Raw genomic sequence first — 17,156 nt, forward strand, 5'->3', positions numbered from 1 at the left:
TTCTAGCTCCAGTACTAACTATACGATCTTGGGCGTGCTACTTCTGTTCTCTAGACCTCAGCTCATCAGTGTAATGAAGAGGTCAGACTAGACTAAATGATCTGTTAAGCCCCTTTCAGTTCCAGGTACTAAGTATGTTATTGTTCAGCTTACCAAAATTTTAATGCTGGCTACTTTATTAAGACTGAACTAATAATAAAGGTAGGATTTTTTTTAGCCATAAAATAGTAAAAGCATTTCTTAAAGTGCTCCTATAAAATATGAGTGATTTTATAATTTTGAACAAGGCTCATTTTTACATGTATACACTGCATGTCTTTAGATATTTCGGATAAAGTGACAATTCAATATCCCAAACAACCACTGAACATTTTTCAAAATTGAAATGGAAGAACCTCTACTTACAAAAACAGTCTTCACCAAAGTTTAAATGTTTATAGGACTTTGGCTAAGCCTGTTATAAGCTTTACGGCATTGTTGATTTTTTAAACCTCAATGTTGTTTGGAAATTAGTATTCATTATTATCATCATTATGACTATGAACTGTGTTCTGAGAATCTTAAATGGAATGACATTTTTGTAAATGCTTATGTAATAGTTAATCAGAGTTTAACCTTTTTCCTTCCTAAACCATTAGTTTGCAAAGGAGTTTTCTAACTTAGAGCTATTTATTTGAATAACTAGTATTTTATATTCTTTCAGAAAAGGATGCAGTAGCATTTAGGGAAACTTTAAATTTATAAGTAACTAGGCTGAGAAGAAAAATTAGTACTACAATTTGTGTTAGAAAAGTGTAACATGGGTTAGTGAAGCTAGCAGTTATTGAGGAGCTATCTAGTCAACATTCTAAAAATGACTTCAAGAGAATAATTTCTTGTAAAACAGTATAAATTAATTTGCACTGAATTTATTTTCCTTTTATTTCTTAAAACTCAATACCATAAAATTATTCATTACATTTACAATAAATATAATCATATACCACTGCTGTTGCCTCATTTATAGAGAGAATATCTCTCCTCTATAACATCCAGAGATTTTATATATAGCACATTAATTCAGAAAATATTGATTGGTTATCTCTTTTTTGCAAGTCACTATTGTTGATGCTAGGCATTCAAAAATAATTAGGTTGATCATGATTTCAGTAAGCTTACAGTCTATCAAGCATGGTAAGACATGTGCATAACTAAACACAAAGTTAAAAAATGATAAGCATTGCAGGAAACGTGCAAATCAACTGTTAAGGATCTTTATCTTACATCTCCTCCAGAGCTATATGCTTGTTCCAAGACTTTGAATCCTCCTCAGCTCCTAATACAGAGCCTGGCATATGGAGCATATTCAATTAACGTTCACTTAGAAGATGAGCTATTTGTGAAATTGTTCTGTAAACCTATGCCTATTCAATGAATGGCATTCTTTTCTCCAAGTCAGGTCTAAAGTCTTCAATCTGAAAAGCTCTATACTTCTGTCTAAACTAATATATTTTGTTAGAATGTGAAAATTTTTATTTTCATGAGCACTGTCTATCTTTACATTGGACTCTAATTTCTGATTTCCATTTCAAGGCTCATTCTACTAAATATTATCTGATATTCTACTGTCCAGTTTACCCAGGTCTGTGAGTTTTACAGACTGTGGCTATACTTCTTCCTGCCTCTAACATATCAGTAACCAGAAGGCACAAGGAATTCCAAGGAATCAACAATTCTAAGGCACCTTGCCTTTCTTAGGTACAAGCCTTTAGAACTTGTATGGGATGTAAAATAGATGATTGTCAAAACTTTAGAGGGAGCAATGAACGCTACTCTGTTTATCCAAGGCAACTATATTATTCAATTATTTTGAAGGATTTCTGAATTTAGTCAGCCTTTTAAAAAATAGATTTGTGTCCAATGATTTGTTTTTCTGCTTTTCTTCACTAGTTGAAGTTCCTTGAAGGACTCAAGATTGAGTAAAATTGACTTTCTTCTGATCTTGTGAATCATGAGGTAAAATGAAGGCATAAATGATGTCTAAGGACTCTTGCCTCTCGAAGATTTCCTGACTCTTTAATACTCAATAGTAAGGCATATTGGTCATGATACCAGCCACCATATAGCCAGTACTTTTCCCCTCCATTCAGTGTAGAACTTTTCTTCACTGGCTCAGCATCCACCCCACACACCCCTGTGCACCACCCCCTTTGAAGACACCTGGCTGAATTTTAAAGGAAAAAGATAAAAAAGGAAACAAGGAAAAAGGAAACAAGATGGTCCTTTCTTTCCCCCGAAGTTCTAGCAGTTTGACTGACTCTTACTTGTGAATTTTTCTTGCCACTGAGTCATTGCACATACAGAATTATGAAACTTTAATTTCTTTAGAGGCTTGTTATATTAGAAAAATTGGTCCAAAGAAAGCAACAATCATGACATAAGCACATCTGGCTCTTGCAAATTATTCTTTATTAAGCTTTCATTTAATTACATGTGCTGAAAGGTCTGTTTTTGATTACTGTAATTTTTTTTATTTGTCCATCTGAATGATAGTAATGCTGGAAATTACATACAAACCACCTGTTTTTCCTCCCCTACTAATATGGCAAAGTTTGAGCTATTTTCTCTGTGGTTAATGAACTAGGAAGCTTTCTATTTATTATGATAGAAATATGACTATCAAGGTAGTCATAATCTTGATGGCTTAATTCTTGATGATAAGAAGAAAAGAAGATATTTGAATGGCATTTTCAAGCATGAAATTGTGTTAAAATTGAGGTATCTGAATTCTGGTTAGCCATAGCAGATTAACACATTCATTTATCACCAATTTCACCCCAAAGCTAAAAAATCTACAGTTAAGGATTTCACATCCTGTACTAGGAAAAAGAAGCTTGATTTTTTTTTTCCCCTGCAAATCTGGCTATATTCTCTTTTGGATTATGTTATGTGCTGCATAGAAATAAGACCCTGAGGAAGGAGGGACTGCCATTGGGCCTCAGGGATCTTGAGGGCAGCACTCTTATCATCCAGAAGGGTCAGCATCCCCAGAGAAGTTTAGTCAGTATTGGATTAGAATGATGTTCTTCCAGAAATCCCTAGGAGAGTTTAGATCAGGTTCTTAGTTCATGAATATTAAAATTACATGAATGGACATACCGACTTTTAAAACACTTTTATGAAGATTTTAGGTACTAGGAAGAGTATTTAAGACCATTTACTCAAATTCCTTTTTGTATGATTGAAGACATTGAGTCCTACAGCAATTCAGTCCTTTGTTTAGGGTCATAAACTTATTTCTAGAAGGACCAGGAACAGAATAATGACTCCCATATCATTGCTCTTTCTTTCTGTTATACTGTTTATTCTCTTTCATTTTCCTCTCTAAAAATAATGGAAGAGAAATTGCAAGGCTGTCAGAGAAACAATTATCTAACAATACGGTAAGTTTTGTTTGAAACCCCATTTCAGCTGCATTTAAAGAGATGATGTTTGTCTTCCCTCTTTTGCAGCAGCTCTATGCCGCTCAGCTGGCCAGCATGCAGGTGTCACCTGGAGCAAAGATGCCATCAACTCCACAGCCACCAAACACAGCAGGGGCAGTCTCACCTACTGGGATAAAAAATGAAAAGAGAGGGACCAGCCCTGTAACTCAAGTTAAGGTATTTGCTTTGCAGGATTATGGAAACAGTTTGGAAAATAGCTTCACAAGAAAGATAGTGAACCAGGCTGTGTTGGGAATAAGCAGCAGGAAGCAAAACAGCCTAAAGGAACCCCAAAATGCTCCTCTTTATTGTAAATTTCATGATTGAGCACTGAGAAACAGGTGTTTCCCTTTTGATAACAATAGTGCCATATTGTGAGATGTTCACCTATATCTGCATACTTCTCACGAGTTTTTCCCCTTTGGATTCTGGCATTTATTTTTTAATGTTCATTGGCATGAATGGCCATGGTTTTATTGCCAGTCTTTGTCATAGTCTTGTGACACTTCTCTCTAACTTCCTTAAACAGGTGGGGAGCCAACTTACAGTGCTAGAGGAGGAGGATCTCAAAACTTTAGATTGACAAAATAGAACCCAGTGCTGGACTTTATATGGTTTGTTGATAAAGCTCTCTCCTTCAAAAATAGTTATAAATGTGGGCTCTGAGGAATGAGTGGTGTCATAACCTAATCATGCTTTGATGCCATATATAGTTGTGATAGGATAAACAGGATTGCCCAAGTTATGACTGAAACATTAATAGATCCTTTCCTCACTGATTTTCAGTGTCTTAAAATGGGGAAGCCAGGAGGTGCTTGGTGACAGAGGGGAATTGATGGTCCAGTCTAACTTTGTGCTGCAGCTGGTACTTATAGGTTTTTGTGATTGCCTTTGCTTCCTGTATTGAATTAACAAATTCAGACAGCTCAAAGAAACAATTGTTTTGTATCACTGACTTACATACTTGCGGGATATGTTAAGCACAGATGTATTATTGTAATGTGCCCAAAGTACTGCACTTGGAGAAAATTTGCAATTATTTTTAACTCATTACATGGGAAACATCTAAGGCCAACAAAACAGCATTGAAGGCCACAGAATTACTGAAATTGTTTTATTTTCTAAAACTTGCAGATAGGGACTTTGAGATTTCAGAAAAGCCCTTAAAAATATGGATCCCAAATACCAAAGATAAAAAATATAAACATAATTAGGATCGATAGTTCTGCCAGTGCCCACCCAAAGGAATTAATTTAATGCCACCCATGCCTTTAGACTCTCCAAAGAAGTAGATGAACATTTATGCTTTGTTGTTAGAAATATTGAGATATGACAATAGGCGGTTTACATTTAATAAGATAGTATTAACTTATGGAAACAGACTATTTATTTTGTGTTCCAAGAGTTTCTTTTTGTGAATAAGAGAACACTACCACTCAAACCAAGGCACTTTGTTTAATTATAGTTGTTGGAGTATAAGCATATCAAACATCAGTGACTTGAGGTATTGAGTATTAGATATTTTAACATGAAAAAGTCATTTTATAAGTGGGTTGGCCAAATGGAACTGCACCAAACCAAGCCTTTACTGGATGAGTAAAATGTTCCCTGGTTAGATTCAAGTTTATATTTGCTTTTACCATTCCAGCTTTGTGGGCCAACTGAATTTTATTACTCACTTGACCACATGCAAATTCTTAGGGAGTTCTCTATATAATTTGACTTGACTATACTTTATGTTAATAAAAAGGAGGCATTTATTATACTTATTAGACTGTTTATTGTATGTGTGAGTAAATATATAGACCAAGACATAAAGCAAATGTTTTAAATTTTTAAAATAGCTACTACCTATTATTACAAAAGTTCTGAAAATAATCTTATATTTTGCTAATTGAAAGAATTATGGTCACTAAAATATTTCATGTTTCTCTCTGTAGTGATTCTTTCCCTCTGTATAGAACACAACTATGTGACATAGGGCATTGTTAGCTGAAGGTAACAAAAATAAAAATAGATGGTCTTCCTTTCCTTTTTTCCCCCAGAATTTTTATTTGCTATAATTGTCAACATCAGCAGTCAGGATGTTTCTGTTCAAATGTCAGTTCTGTCGCTTTTACTAGATGTGTCACCTTGAGCAAGTTACTTCTTTCAGCCTTAGTTTTTGCCTCTGTAAAATGGAAGTTAATATTTTTACGAGTCTTAAATGAGATAATACAACTTCTAGAATATAGTGACTATTCCGTAAATGTTAGTATAGCGATGACGTTGATGATAATCTAATGCTAATAAAGAAGATGGTGGTGGGTGGTAGTAGTGGTTGTAACTGAAATATCTGGTTGTATACCTAGAGAGATCCTAAAAGAAACCTAGAAGATTTCCATTTTAAACCATTATGGAGGAACAGGGATTTATGTACTCTCCAAACTTAAACAAGTAAAACTCAAGACACAATATGTAAAACAGTAGTTTCAGACATTTCCAATAGGAGTACAGGACAGTGACCCCTGATAGAAGAGAAACAAGTGAGGCAAGCACCACAGTTGTTCCATCTTACTGTCTAGAGAGAATTTCCAGGCAATAGTGCGGGGGCGGGAGGGTGGGGGACGTGTAGCCGCATGCAGCTTGGAAGGCTTCCCGAGTAGAGAGACAGGAGTTCAGAGTTTAAGGATGCCAAGTAGATGGAACTTGTGAGGTAGAGTACCAGAGGAGGGAGCTGTATACATAGAGAGAGCACTGGAAATCTGCAGAAGGTTCCCTTGTATTTAGCTGAGTACTGATCAGCATATGCAGGTGAGGAAACTATCTGAGGCCAGGGAAAAAGACCAGATGTAGCAGACAAAACCATTGCAAGGTTCACAAAGAACTGAGAATGATTTGTGTTCCCACTGGCCAGATTGAAAAGATCACTTGACACAGGGCACCAAGTAGAGTCCCCAGCAGGGTATTACCTCACTAGTGGGGCCAGATTATCCCTAGATTAATGACTGCTCTGGACCTGCCTAACAAAGCTTAAAAGTAAGCCTAGTAAGGCTTTCCGTGTCTCAGAACAAAGTCCACAAATATTTAAAGGAATATACAAACTATGAAACCCAACACTGTAAAATTCCCAACGTGAAGCATGTATTCAATAATTACCAGGCTTTCATAGAAGCAAGAAAATATGAACAATGATGAAAAGAATAATCAATCATTAGAAACAAACCCCCAAATAATACAGATGATAGAATTAGTAGATAAGACAGTAAAAACAGCTCTTATAAGGGACTTCCAACTATAGCCAAGTGAAGAGGTAAGCATATCTGCTCCTGTTCACCCACAAAGTTTCTCTTGGGCCAGGACAGACCGTGAGGACCAACAACAGGCCTGCCATTGTGGAAAGGGACTGATTTGACTGGGAGTTAATAGTTGCTTCCCATTCTCAGTGGCGTTGTTGGTGGAAATGGCAATTATTGAATTATAAGAATAAGTAATAAATTAGAATATACAGTCATACCTTTATTTATTTTTTATAAATTTATTTATTTTTATTCTTGGCTGTGTTGGGTCTTTGTTGCTGCGTGTGGGCTTTCTCTAGTTGTGGAGAGTGGGGGCTACTCTTCGTTGCGGTGCGCGGGCTTCTCATTGCGGTGGCTTCTCTTGTTGCAGAGCACGGGCTCTAGGCACGTGGGCTTCAGTAGTTGTGGCTCATGGGCTCTAGAGCACAAGCTCAGTAGTTGTGGTGCACAGGCTTAGTTGCTCCTCGGCATGTGGGGTCTTCCCGGACCAGGGCTCGAACCCGTGTTCTCTGCATTGGCAGGCAGATTCTTAACCACTGTGCCACTGGGGAAGTCCCATAACCTTTTTTATTGAGCTTCATTTTATTGTGCTTCACAGCTATTGCACTTTTTACAAATTGAATGTTTGTGGCAACCCTGCCTAGTCAGATGATGGTTAGCATTTTTTTAGCAATAAAGTATTTTTTAATTAAGGTATATATGTTGTTTTTTTAGGCATAATGCTATTGCACACTTAATAGACTACAGTAGTGTATAAACATAACTTTTATATGGACTGGGAAACCAAAAATTCATGTGACTAGCTTTATTGTGATATTTGATTTACTGCAGTGGTCTGGAACCAAACCCATAATATATCTGAAGTTTGCCTATATTCAAAACTGAGTAAAACCAGGTGTTATAAACTGCATATATTCAAGAATGTAGAGGAAAACATGAACATTATAGGACAAGACATGGAAAACTTATATTGAATGTCTGGAGATGAAAAATACAGTGTTGAGATGAAAAGTACTCTGGATTAGTACTGATTTGGAATAGCAACAGATTAGATATTATAGAAGAAAAGACTAATGAACTTGATGACATAACAATGAAACTGTCCAAAATGAAATACATAGAAAAAGACTGTCAGTGCTGTGGAACATCAGATGGCCTCATATATGCAACTGGAGCCCCAGGAGGAGAAGGAAGGGACAGAAAAATATATTTGAAGAAGTAATAGCTGAAATTTTTCCAAATTTGAGGAAAACTCTGAACTCATGTACCTTATGAAGCTTGGTAAACCCCAAGTAAAAGAAATGTGGAGAAAACTAACTAAATACCTAGTTTATAAATTACTATTATTTAGACAGGAGTAAAGGAACTAACTAGTCTAATATCCTTTGAGTTCAGAGCAAAGGCAAGTAAATTATAATTAAGCACATCAGATAATTTCGACTTTTTTTTTTTTTTGTGGTACGCGGGCCTCTCACTGTTGTGGCCTCTCCCGTTGCGGAGCACAGGCTCCAGACGCGCAGGCCCAGCGGCCATGGCTCACGGGCCCAGCCGCTCCGTGGCACGTGGGATCCTCCCGGACCGGGGCATGAACCCGTGTCCGCTGCATCGGCAGGCGGACTCTCAACCACTGCGCCACCAGGGAAGCCCCAATTTTGACATTTGTAATGGATACAACTATGTTTCCTGAGAACCTATCCTATGTCTGGATAGAGATAAAAGTGCATTGCACCATAGATGTGCCAGATTACTTATTTCCTACCAAGACAAACAAACAAAACAACAGAATAAAGCTAGGGTATCCCTACATTATCAAGTGACTTATTTTAGCTGATAGTTTAGTAGAAAAAGGGCCTGGGATTTGGAGCCCAATAAATTATAATTCAAATTTTGTCCCTCCATGTATGATTTTGGACAGTCATTTTATCACTCTGACTGCTTCTTCCTTTGTAAATTTAGACTACTACTGCCCAGACTCATAGAGTTATTGGTAGTTAAATGAGCTAATATTTGTGAAAATCTCTAGCATGGTGTTAGTACATAAAGGTTCCTCTGTGCATGTTATTTTCGTTTTCTCTTTCTAATCCTCCTTCCTGAGTACTGTTTTCTAGCATCCCTTTTTGTTCCCTCTTAAAAAGTGACCATTAGTACAGGAAGAGACCTTAGAGATCAGCTAGAATCAGACCCTGTTTTCTATAGATGAAGATGTTGAGCCCAGAGAGGTCACATGTTTGCCACAGGGGAGAAAGTTCAGTTTCCAAGCTCTACTGTGTGTTTTAAGCAATGACATTAAAAGCAAGTTCTCTGTGTCTTCTCAGAAGCAAAATAGGAGTTAACATTTGCTGACAATTTATTTTAAACACAATCATGCAGATCTTAAACCTGAACATTTAAATGAATATGCTCATATTACAATTAAATTTCTAGAATGATGGAAGTGTTGTTAAGGGTGTTTTATGGCAGGATAAATGAAACAAAATAAAGGTGAGGAGTTTAGCTTTCAAGCCCCTGTTGAAACCAGAGTTACAAGCCAGGTATTTGAATACTGTGCTCAGTAGAGAAAAACAGGCATCTTAAAATATACATTCTGTAAATATATGTAGCAAAGAATATAAAGAGAATCACTTTAGACATGAAAAATAAATTGTATATAGCATGGTATGTAAAACATAATTATAATGTGTGCTTGCTCTCTGCAAAAATTAATTTTAAACATAAATAGAGACCAGAATATAGACCATGAAGAGTGCCCACACCCAGAAAGCCACATAGAAGCCATGCTGTGGCATGCGGCTCCCTGGGCAAAGGCCCAGAAGAGCAGAGGAAGGCTTTGTGTTTCCATTTTTAAAGTACTTGCTATTGTTTGATTTAAAATATATATTAAAAAATTAGTGGCAGAGCCTATTTGTAGTTCCAAGAACTTTTCAGAGAGAATAACACAAAAGCACTACAGAGCTGCTGAAATTTTAAATAATTCTTTGTAAATGCCCTAGGTTAATTTAGATCCCTGAAAACACATTAGGAAATTAAGCTGTAATGTGAGCTAATTCAGATTTTAATTTGGCAAAAAGAATGATCCAACTACACAGTTAATGGAAATAGAAACATAACACAGGGAAATTAATGAGGTTTCCTTCTGATGAATCTTCAAGGAGGTAGAGCATTAGCTTCTTTTGTTATTGTTGTAGGAGAATGTGGCATTGTCTCTGAGGTATAAAATAACTGTGGCTTACTAAGTGATAATGTGCTTCATTTAAAAAAAAAATAATTATTTATGGTAAACTGTTGTAGGATGAAGCAGCAGCACAGCCGCTGAATCTCTCATCCCGACCCAAGACAGCTGAGCCTGTAAAGTCTCCAACATCTCCCACCCAAAGCCTCTTTCCAGCCAGCAAAACCAGCCCTGTCAATCTGCCTAACAAAAGCACCATCCCCAGCCCCATTGGAGGAAGCTTGGGAAGAGGATCCTCTTTAGGTAAATGGAAAGGTCAACACCAGGAAGAGACTTATGAATTAGGTAAAAGAAAGCAAAACATGTTTACTGATGACTGATTCTTGTTTCCAAAGTGTTCCTTAGTCCAAGAAAAAAAAAAGTGAAAGTAAATGAAGTAAAAGTAAAATCTTTTCTACTGAAACATAACCCAGTTATGGTGTCTTGGGTGACTAGAACTTTTAGAAAAGGTTATAATATAAATCCTGCTGGGGTGGGTTCTTCAGATGATGATGAGTTAGATCCTACACTCAGAGACTTAGAAATTTCTGTGTTTGGTCAGTGCTTTGCCGCTGAAGCAACTCTAGGCAGATTAAGAGTGAACATGAACCCTCCAAGGGCCTAAAGGAACCTGGCCTAAAAGCTGCCTGCCAAAAGTCCAAAATTTATTTCACATTTTATATTTTCTTTGTAAAATGTTTGTGAATTTTACATCTTATCCCATATCAGTTTTGCATTGAAGCAAATATGAATGACACACTTTTTTGACATCATATGAAGTAAAGTTAATGTCTAGTAATATATGTCATAGTGATCCTCTGCCTCCTTACATTCTCTGATGTATTGCCAGGTATCTCTAGGGATATTCATACCCAGGTATGAGAATTATAGAGAAAAAAATGGGATTTGGCATCAGGCAAACTTGGACTGAGAGTGAGCCTTTACTTACTAGCTATGTGACCCTGTGAAAATTATTTAATATTTTTGAACTCAGTTTCCTAATCTCTGGAAGGGAAATATTATTACCTAGCTCAAAGGTTGTTATGAGAATTAGAAGAGAAAAAATATATATAAAGTGCCTAACATGGTATCTGGCACCCAGAAGGCATGCAATTTAAAAAGACTGGACAACTGAATAGCAACACATTTACATATACATGTGGAATGAAACAGTAACTGCGAAAGCAGGAAAGCACGTAGTAGCAGAGAGCCAAATAAATATGAACATTATTGTTAACTATGCTCTATAAGTCTCTTAATTTTCAAATAAAGACACAAAATTTCAAAGGGATTTGGGACTAGAACTGCAGCATTTCTTCACCACATTACCTTCCTTGTGTTGTTGAATCCTATAGCCTGAATTGCTTCCTGTAATAAATACAATAATGTGTAAGTGTAGCCATTTACAATTTAAAACAACATTTTGCCTATCTTATCTCATTTGATTTTTCACAATAATCCAATGAGTTAGGTAGTGTATTATTATTACTCTCATTGTATAATAAATTGTGGTCTTACAGTTAAAATGACTTGCCCACAGCCATGTAGGTATTAATTAGCTGAGTCAAAACTAGAATCCAGGTCCTCTGACATATAACTCAGTGCTCTTTTTATAAGCTCACAGTTGGAATATATGCTGAGCTATGCTGAATCTAAGTGAATCTTCTAACGATGAGATGTAAATCTTCCTCATTGAAATTGGGGACATTAGGACCCATACAGCAGCCTATTCTCTTTTTGAGTTAGGATGCCTCTTTCAGGGGCCCAGAGGTTTTCACTCCAAGTCAGTGGGATTGCTGTGGGAAAGAGAAATGAATCATTTCCAGCATGTGAATATGATTGCTGAATTGTTGAAAATAGTGAGATGAGGGGGAAAAAAAAAGCCAACATGAGGATAAATAATAGGCTTGATCTTGAAATGGCCCTCCTATAATCCACTTCTGAGTTTTGTTTGGAAAGCATTTGTTTTCTGTATTGAGCATTGTGGGGGACAAAGACGACTGTTTCACAGACCCTGCTCTTGTGGAGTTTATACCTCAGCAGAGCGTATCCTTTAGATCGTGAACTAGAAATGAGCTGAAGTAATAGCACTCTTGTCCAGACAATACTGGATAGAATTTTTTTTAATCAGAAAAGCTTCAGAGCAAGAGATATGGGTTTTCTATATCTTAAAAAGTGGCTGTTTAACTTTCTAAAACTTTTCCATAGATAGTGAGTGTTGGTGATATTTTCTAAACTCAAGTACATACACATGTGCACTGCACACACATAGACGTGTGATGTGAGCTTGATTGTAGTCTGATTTCATCTGTCCCTTCTGTTGCTGTGAGGTGTGTGCACACACACACAGATACACACACATACACACACACACATACATGTGCTATGAAATGCTCATACCAGTATACATGCAAGCTGATCACATTAAACTTTATCACAGCAGCTGAAATCTATCAGTCAGCAAGCAATTGCCTCCTTTTTGCCTAAAATTGGAAAGCCTCATCTAAAGTATTAATTTTAACCTACAGTAAAATGCAAGATATGGAGGAAAATTAGTTTAATTTTGAATTTTGTCCTTCTGTGTTGCATGGAATATAATGAAAGTAAATGTTTTCACTTTATTTGAAGCTATATACTTATGTGAAATCCATTCCCACACATACAGCCTTACTATCACGAAGACAGGGAACTGAGAGCAGTGGGTGTTCGGGTTGGGGGTAGGAAATGGGTTGTCATTCTCTTGGTAAATAACTGAGGCAGCATGATGAGTAGAATGCTTCATTAACCAGCCAGTGATTGGGGAACAGAGAGTGCGGTATATTCCTTCCCACCCCTTCTCTCCTGCAGTGGACATATGAACACACAGATAGAGATATCTGCTAAAGGACACATGTAGCCTCACAGATTTTTTTTGGCTGTGCCAGAAACAACTTTGCTGCATTAGCACACCAGATATAATGGTCAGCCTGCACAGATGTCTCTGCACCCGTCCCCACACCTTTCTTTCTTTTTTTTTTTTTTTCTTTTGTACGTGGGTCTCTCACTGTTGTGGCCTCACCCGTTGCGGAGCACAGGCTCCGGACGCGCAGGTTCAGCAGCCATGGCTCACGGGCCCAGCCACTCCGCGGCACGTGGGATCTTCCCGGACCGGGGCACGAACCCGTGTCCCCTGCATCGGTAGGCGGTCTCTCAACCACTGTGCCACCAGGGAAGCCCCCCACCCCTTTCTTCACCACTACTGTGCCACTAATTGTTAGATATAGCCAGAATATATATATATATATGTATGTATGTATATGAATCTAGGAACCTTCATCTGTGAGGAGTTGTGTTGACAGAACCCAGATAAACTGAAACGCTGGTCCTCCGAGGGCTATAAAAACCCCAGCACAGCTCGGTTACCCTGGATTTCTGTGCTGTATTGCAGTTTTCTTAATAGCAAAGGTATATCTTCCTTCTTCAGAGAATGTGGTATTATACGGGGAGTGGGTAGCAGCAGTATTTTTTAAGAGTCTAACCTTACAAGCCTCTAATAATGCATCCTGTATATGCAGATATCCTGTCCAGTCTCAACTCCCCCGCCCTGTTTGGGGATCAGGATACAGTGATGAAAGCTATTCAGGAGGCTCGGAAGATGCGAGAACAGATCCAGCGGGAGCAACAGCAGCAACAGCCGCATGGTGTTGATGGGAAACTGTCTACCATGAATAATATGGGGCTGAACAACTGCAGGAATGAAAAGGTAAAACTTGCTTCCCTCCTTCTCTGGCTCTGCTAGACCCAGATTTTTATCTGGGTCTTTCCATGCTCCCAAGCATCAAACTGCAGCCAAAGATTTGGGGTCCTAGCTTGAGGACTTTCTTGCATCACATTTAATCATTGGTGCTGATTAACAAATACACCCTTTCCCACTTAGTGTGGGTCGCCTCCCAGGTACCCAACCAGGCACCCAACCTATCTGCCTATTGGTGTTTATCTGTCCCATTCCAAAAGATTTAGAAATATCTTATAATAAAGGGGATGTATGAGGTTACAAGACTATCAGAATATTAAAAAAGGAAGAAGCATATATGCTCACAATGAAGGCTAATACATTACCATGACTCATCATTGAATTTATTACTAAGCTTCCTATCTGCCTGAGCAAAATAGAAAACAAAGAAACTTACAAAATGCATTCATTTATTTTTTGATTCAACAAATTATTTATCGAGTGCTTATTCTGTAATAGACACTGTTCTAGGCACTGGAGATACAACAGTGAGCAAATCAGACAAAAATCTCTGTTCTCATAGAGCTTACATTCTAATAGGGGAACACCGACGAGGAAAAAATAAACAATTAAATACATAATGAGTAATGTCAGTAACATCAGGAGGTGACTCAATGCCATGAGAAAAATGGAAGCAAGTTAAGGGAATAGGGAGTTATAGGATTGTTCTTTTAGATAGGTTGGTAGGGACTCTGTGGAAGTGTTACGGAGTAGAGAGATCTGAAGGAACCCCTGTGCAGGCCACATGAAGAGCGCCCAGGCAGTGGGAACAATAAGCTTAGAAGCTCTTAGAGTGTAGGACCAGCAACAAGGAGGCCAGCGTGGCAAGAGCAGCTTGAGGGAAGGGAGACCAGTGGGACATGAAGAAAAGTGATAGCCTGGGGTAGAGTGTGTTAGACCTGTAGGCCTTGGAAAGGCTTTGTGTTTCACCCCGAGTCCTGTCGGAATTCCTGGACTGGTCTTGTCCAGGGCATTGACATGGTCTGATTTACATATAAAAGGATCATTCTGCCTAATGTGCAAGAACAGACTGCAGGAGGTTAAGAATGGAAATAGGCAGACCGGTTGAGAGGCTATTGTCATAGACTGGGTGAAAAATTATGATTATTTGATGAATAAATGATCCTTGCCATTCCTTGGCTTGTCTCTGCATCACTCCAGTTTCTGCCTCCCTTTTCGCATGGCTATCTTCCCTCTGTGTATGTCCCCCTGTCTCCACGTCTCCCTCTTCTTATAAGGACATCAGTCATTGGATTTAGGGTCCACCCTAATCCAGTGTGTCCTTATTTTAACTTGATTAGATCTGCAAAGACCCCATTTCCTATAGATAAATAGACAGATTATATAAATATATAATATGTTAAATTAATCATTATTTGCCTCCTCCCTCCTCCACCTTGATTGATCCTCTTGGTGGGAGGTTCACATCAGGTAAGAGAGAAACTGTCTGGGGGAATGGTGGGTCTTTTGGTGTTGGTTAAGGCCTAAACTTTTATATATTGGGGACCTGCTATGCATATGCCAGTCACCGGATCTGCTCAATCAGTAAGGTGCCCCACTCCCCATTAAGTGCTCCAACCTTGGCAGTGGGCTCACAAAGCAGAGCCCCTCTTTAAGAACTGCCTTAGTAGATGGTTACATATACGGTAAGGTTTCAGGACCACAAGAAAAGAAAAGCCTTGCCCCCAAACCTTTTCTACCACTCTGATACTAGAGATAAACACAGTCAATCTTTTGACCTAAGATACTATACTATGCTCAGTGAGCACCATGAAATAGTAACATGTTTAATCTTAATGTGAATAACTGTAAGATATTTTTTGGGGACCTAGATAGGTAAACCCATTTTGGCATAGGGATACTGGGTGGGAAATTGGGTTAAAAGCAAGAGAATGGATACATGCACCAGAGACCATCTCCTACCTTACACTTTTGCCAATGGTTAATCCTAAAATTATTTTGAAAAGGATGTTAGTGATTTGTTTAACTGAGTCTTTTAAAGTGTATTAGTTTTCAAATGACAGTAGTATATGCTTACTGAAAATTCTAATAATACAGACAGATACATGGTCAAAAGCTAATTACCCTCCTCCCCCCATTAACTATCATAATGATTCAGAAGTTTTCTTTGCATATGCAAGAAAGTGTTAATGAGCTTAAAACTATATATTCTCACTTGGAATGGTAGGCACCAAGTTGTCACTTACCAGCTGTGTGATATTTGGTAAGTTGAATAACTTCTCTGAATCTCAAGTTCTTCATCTGTAATGTGAGGGTAGTAATCTGGGTTACAATGAAATAAGATATATATGAATATACCTAGCAAAGCTCCTGGTACAGAGTAGGCACTTTCTTATGTTTCCCATAACTTGTAGACTAAACTGTGGGTGATCTTTGAATATATAGAACAAATGTACTATTTTGTCACAGATATGAGCTCCTCACATAATAATGGAAGGGTCAGCAGAAGGAAACGGAGTTCGATTTCTCAGAGGTTGGCATATTGACCAACTCACATAGTTAAACTCCTTTCTAGCTGAGTTGATGCACAAAACTATGGCAACTTCAGATTAGGTTAGATCACGGTTTCTCAGCCTCAGCATTATTGGCATTTTTAGCTGGAGAATTCTTTGTCATGGGTGGCTAATCTGGCCTCTACTCGTTAGATGCCAGTAGTAGCACTACTCCTTTTGTGACAACCAAAAATGTCTCCAGACATTGCTAAATGTCCCCTATTGGGGGAGGGAGGACAAAATTACCCCTAGTTGAAAAATCACTGGGCTAAATAAATATATTTAGAATTAATACATTTCAGAAACTTTATTCCACAAAAAACCAAGTTATTTTATTTAAATAATCATACTTGTTTTTAAATTACGAAGAATCATTTGCCTTTGATTAATGTTATGAATGAGATATTTCTTTGAAAAATTCATCTAGAAATTTTTGTTTGGAATAGTAACATAGAGAATATTTAAAACAGAATGTGTATATGCCATTTAGCTTGGGGAAAAATAAGAAATAAATTCCATATTGTTGCATCAACTGTGCCTTTCAGTGAAGCCCCCCTATCACATTAAGCAGGCTTAGACTAGCGGCATCCTGATATGTTTGCACTAAACCTAGGAGTAAATTGACACTGGACATCCCTTGCTTCCTGCAGTGACTCTCTGTTTGTCTGACACAGTGACCCTATATGGTTGAATTTATATCATCGGTTGAGGTTCAAGCTTAAGACTCTATTAACTTCAAATACTACAGGTTAATTTTAAGTATTTCTCATTGACTTTTTAAAATTCATATGGAGGAAAGAAGTCTGAGGCTCCAGAATAATAACACCTGATTTTGTGTTGGAAGCCATGAGAGAGAGATGAGAGATTAGGTTAAGGTTGGAAAATAATAATAATGAATCTTAACTTGTCCTAAAACATATC

At 37.7% G+C, this 17,156-nt stretch overlaps 1 protein-coding gene across 36 annotated transcripts in view; it reads left to right on the plus strand.

Moving 5' to 3' along the window:
• The window catches only part of SOX6 (SRY-box transcription factor 6), a 645,440-nt gene that overhangs the window by 546,404 nt on the left and 81,880 nt on the right, over nt 1–17,156 (plus strand). For 24 of the 36 annotated variants that reach the window (XM_067038178.1, XM_067038186.1, XM_059069816.2 and 21 more), the window contains 3 exons: nt 3,492–3,641; nt 10,031–10,256; nt 13,505–13,692. In XM_067038178.1, coding sequence (XP_066894279.1) covers nt 3,492–3,641; nt 10,031–10,256; nt 13,505–13,692 — 564 coding nt within the window. The remainder of the gene's footprint in view (nt 1–3,491; nt 3,642–10,030; nt 10,257–13,504; nt 13,693–17,156) is intronic. The other 12 variants (XM_059069839.2, XM_067038187.1, XM_067038162.1 and 9 more) reach the window with 3 other exon arrangements.

The sequence above is a fragment of the Kogia breviceps genome, chromosome 7 (genome assembly GCF_026419965.1).
Source record: "Kogia breviceps isolate mKogBre1 chromosome 7, mKogBre1 haplotype 1, whole genome shotgun sequence".
NCBI lineage: Eukaryota > Metazoa > Chordata > Mammalia > Artiodactyla > Physeteridae > Kogia > Kogia breviceps.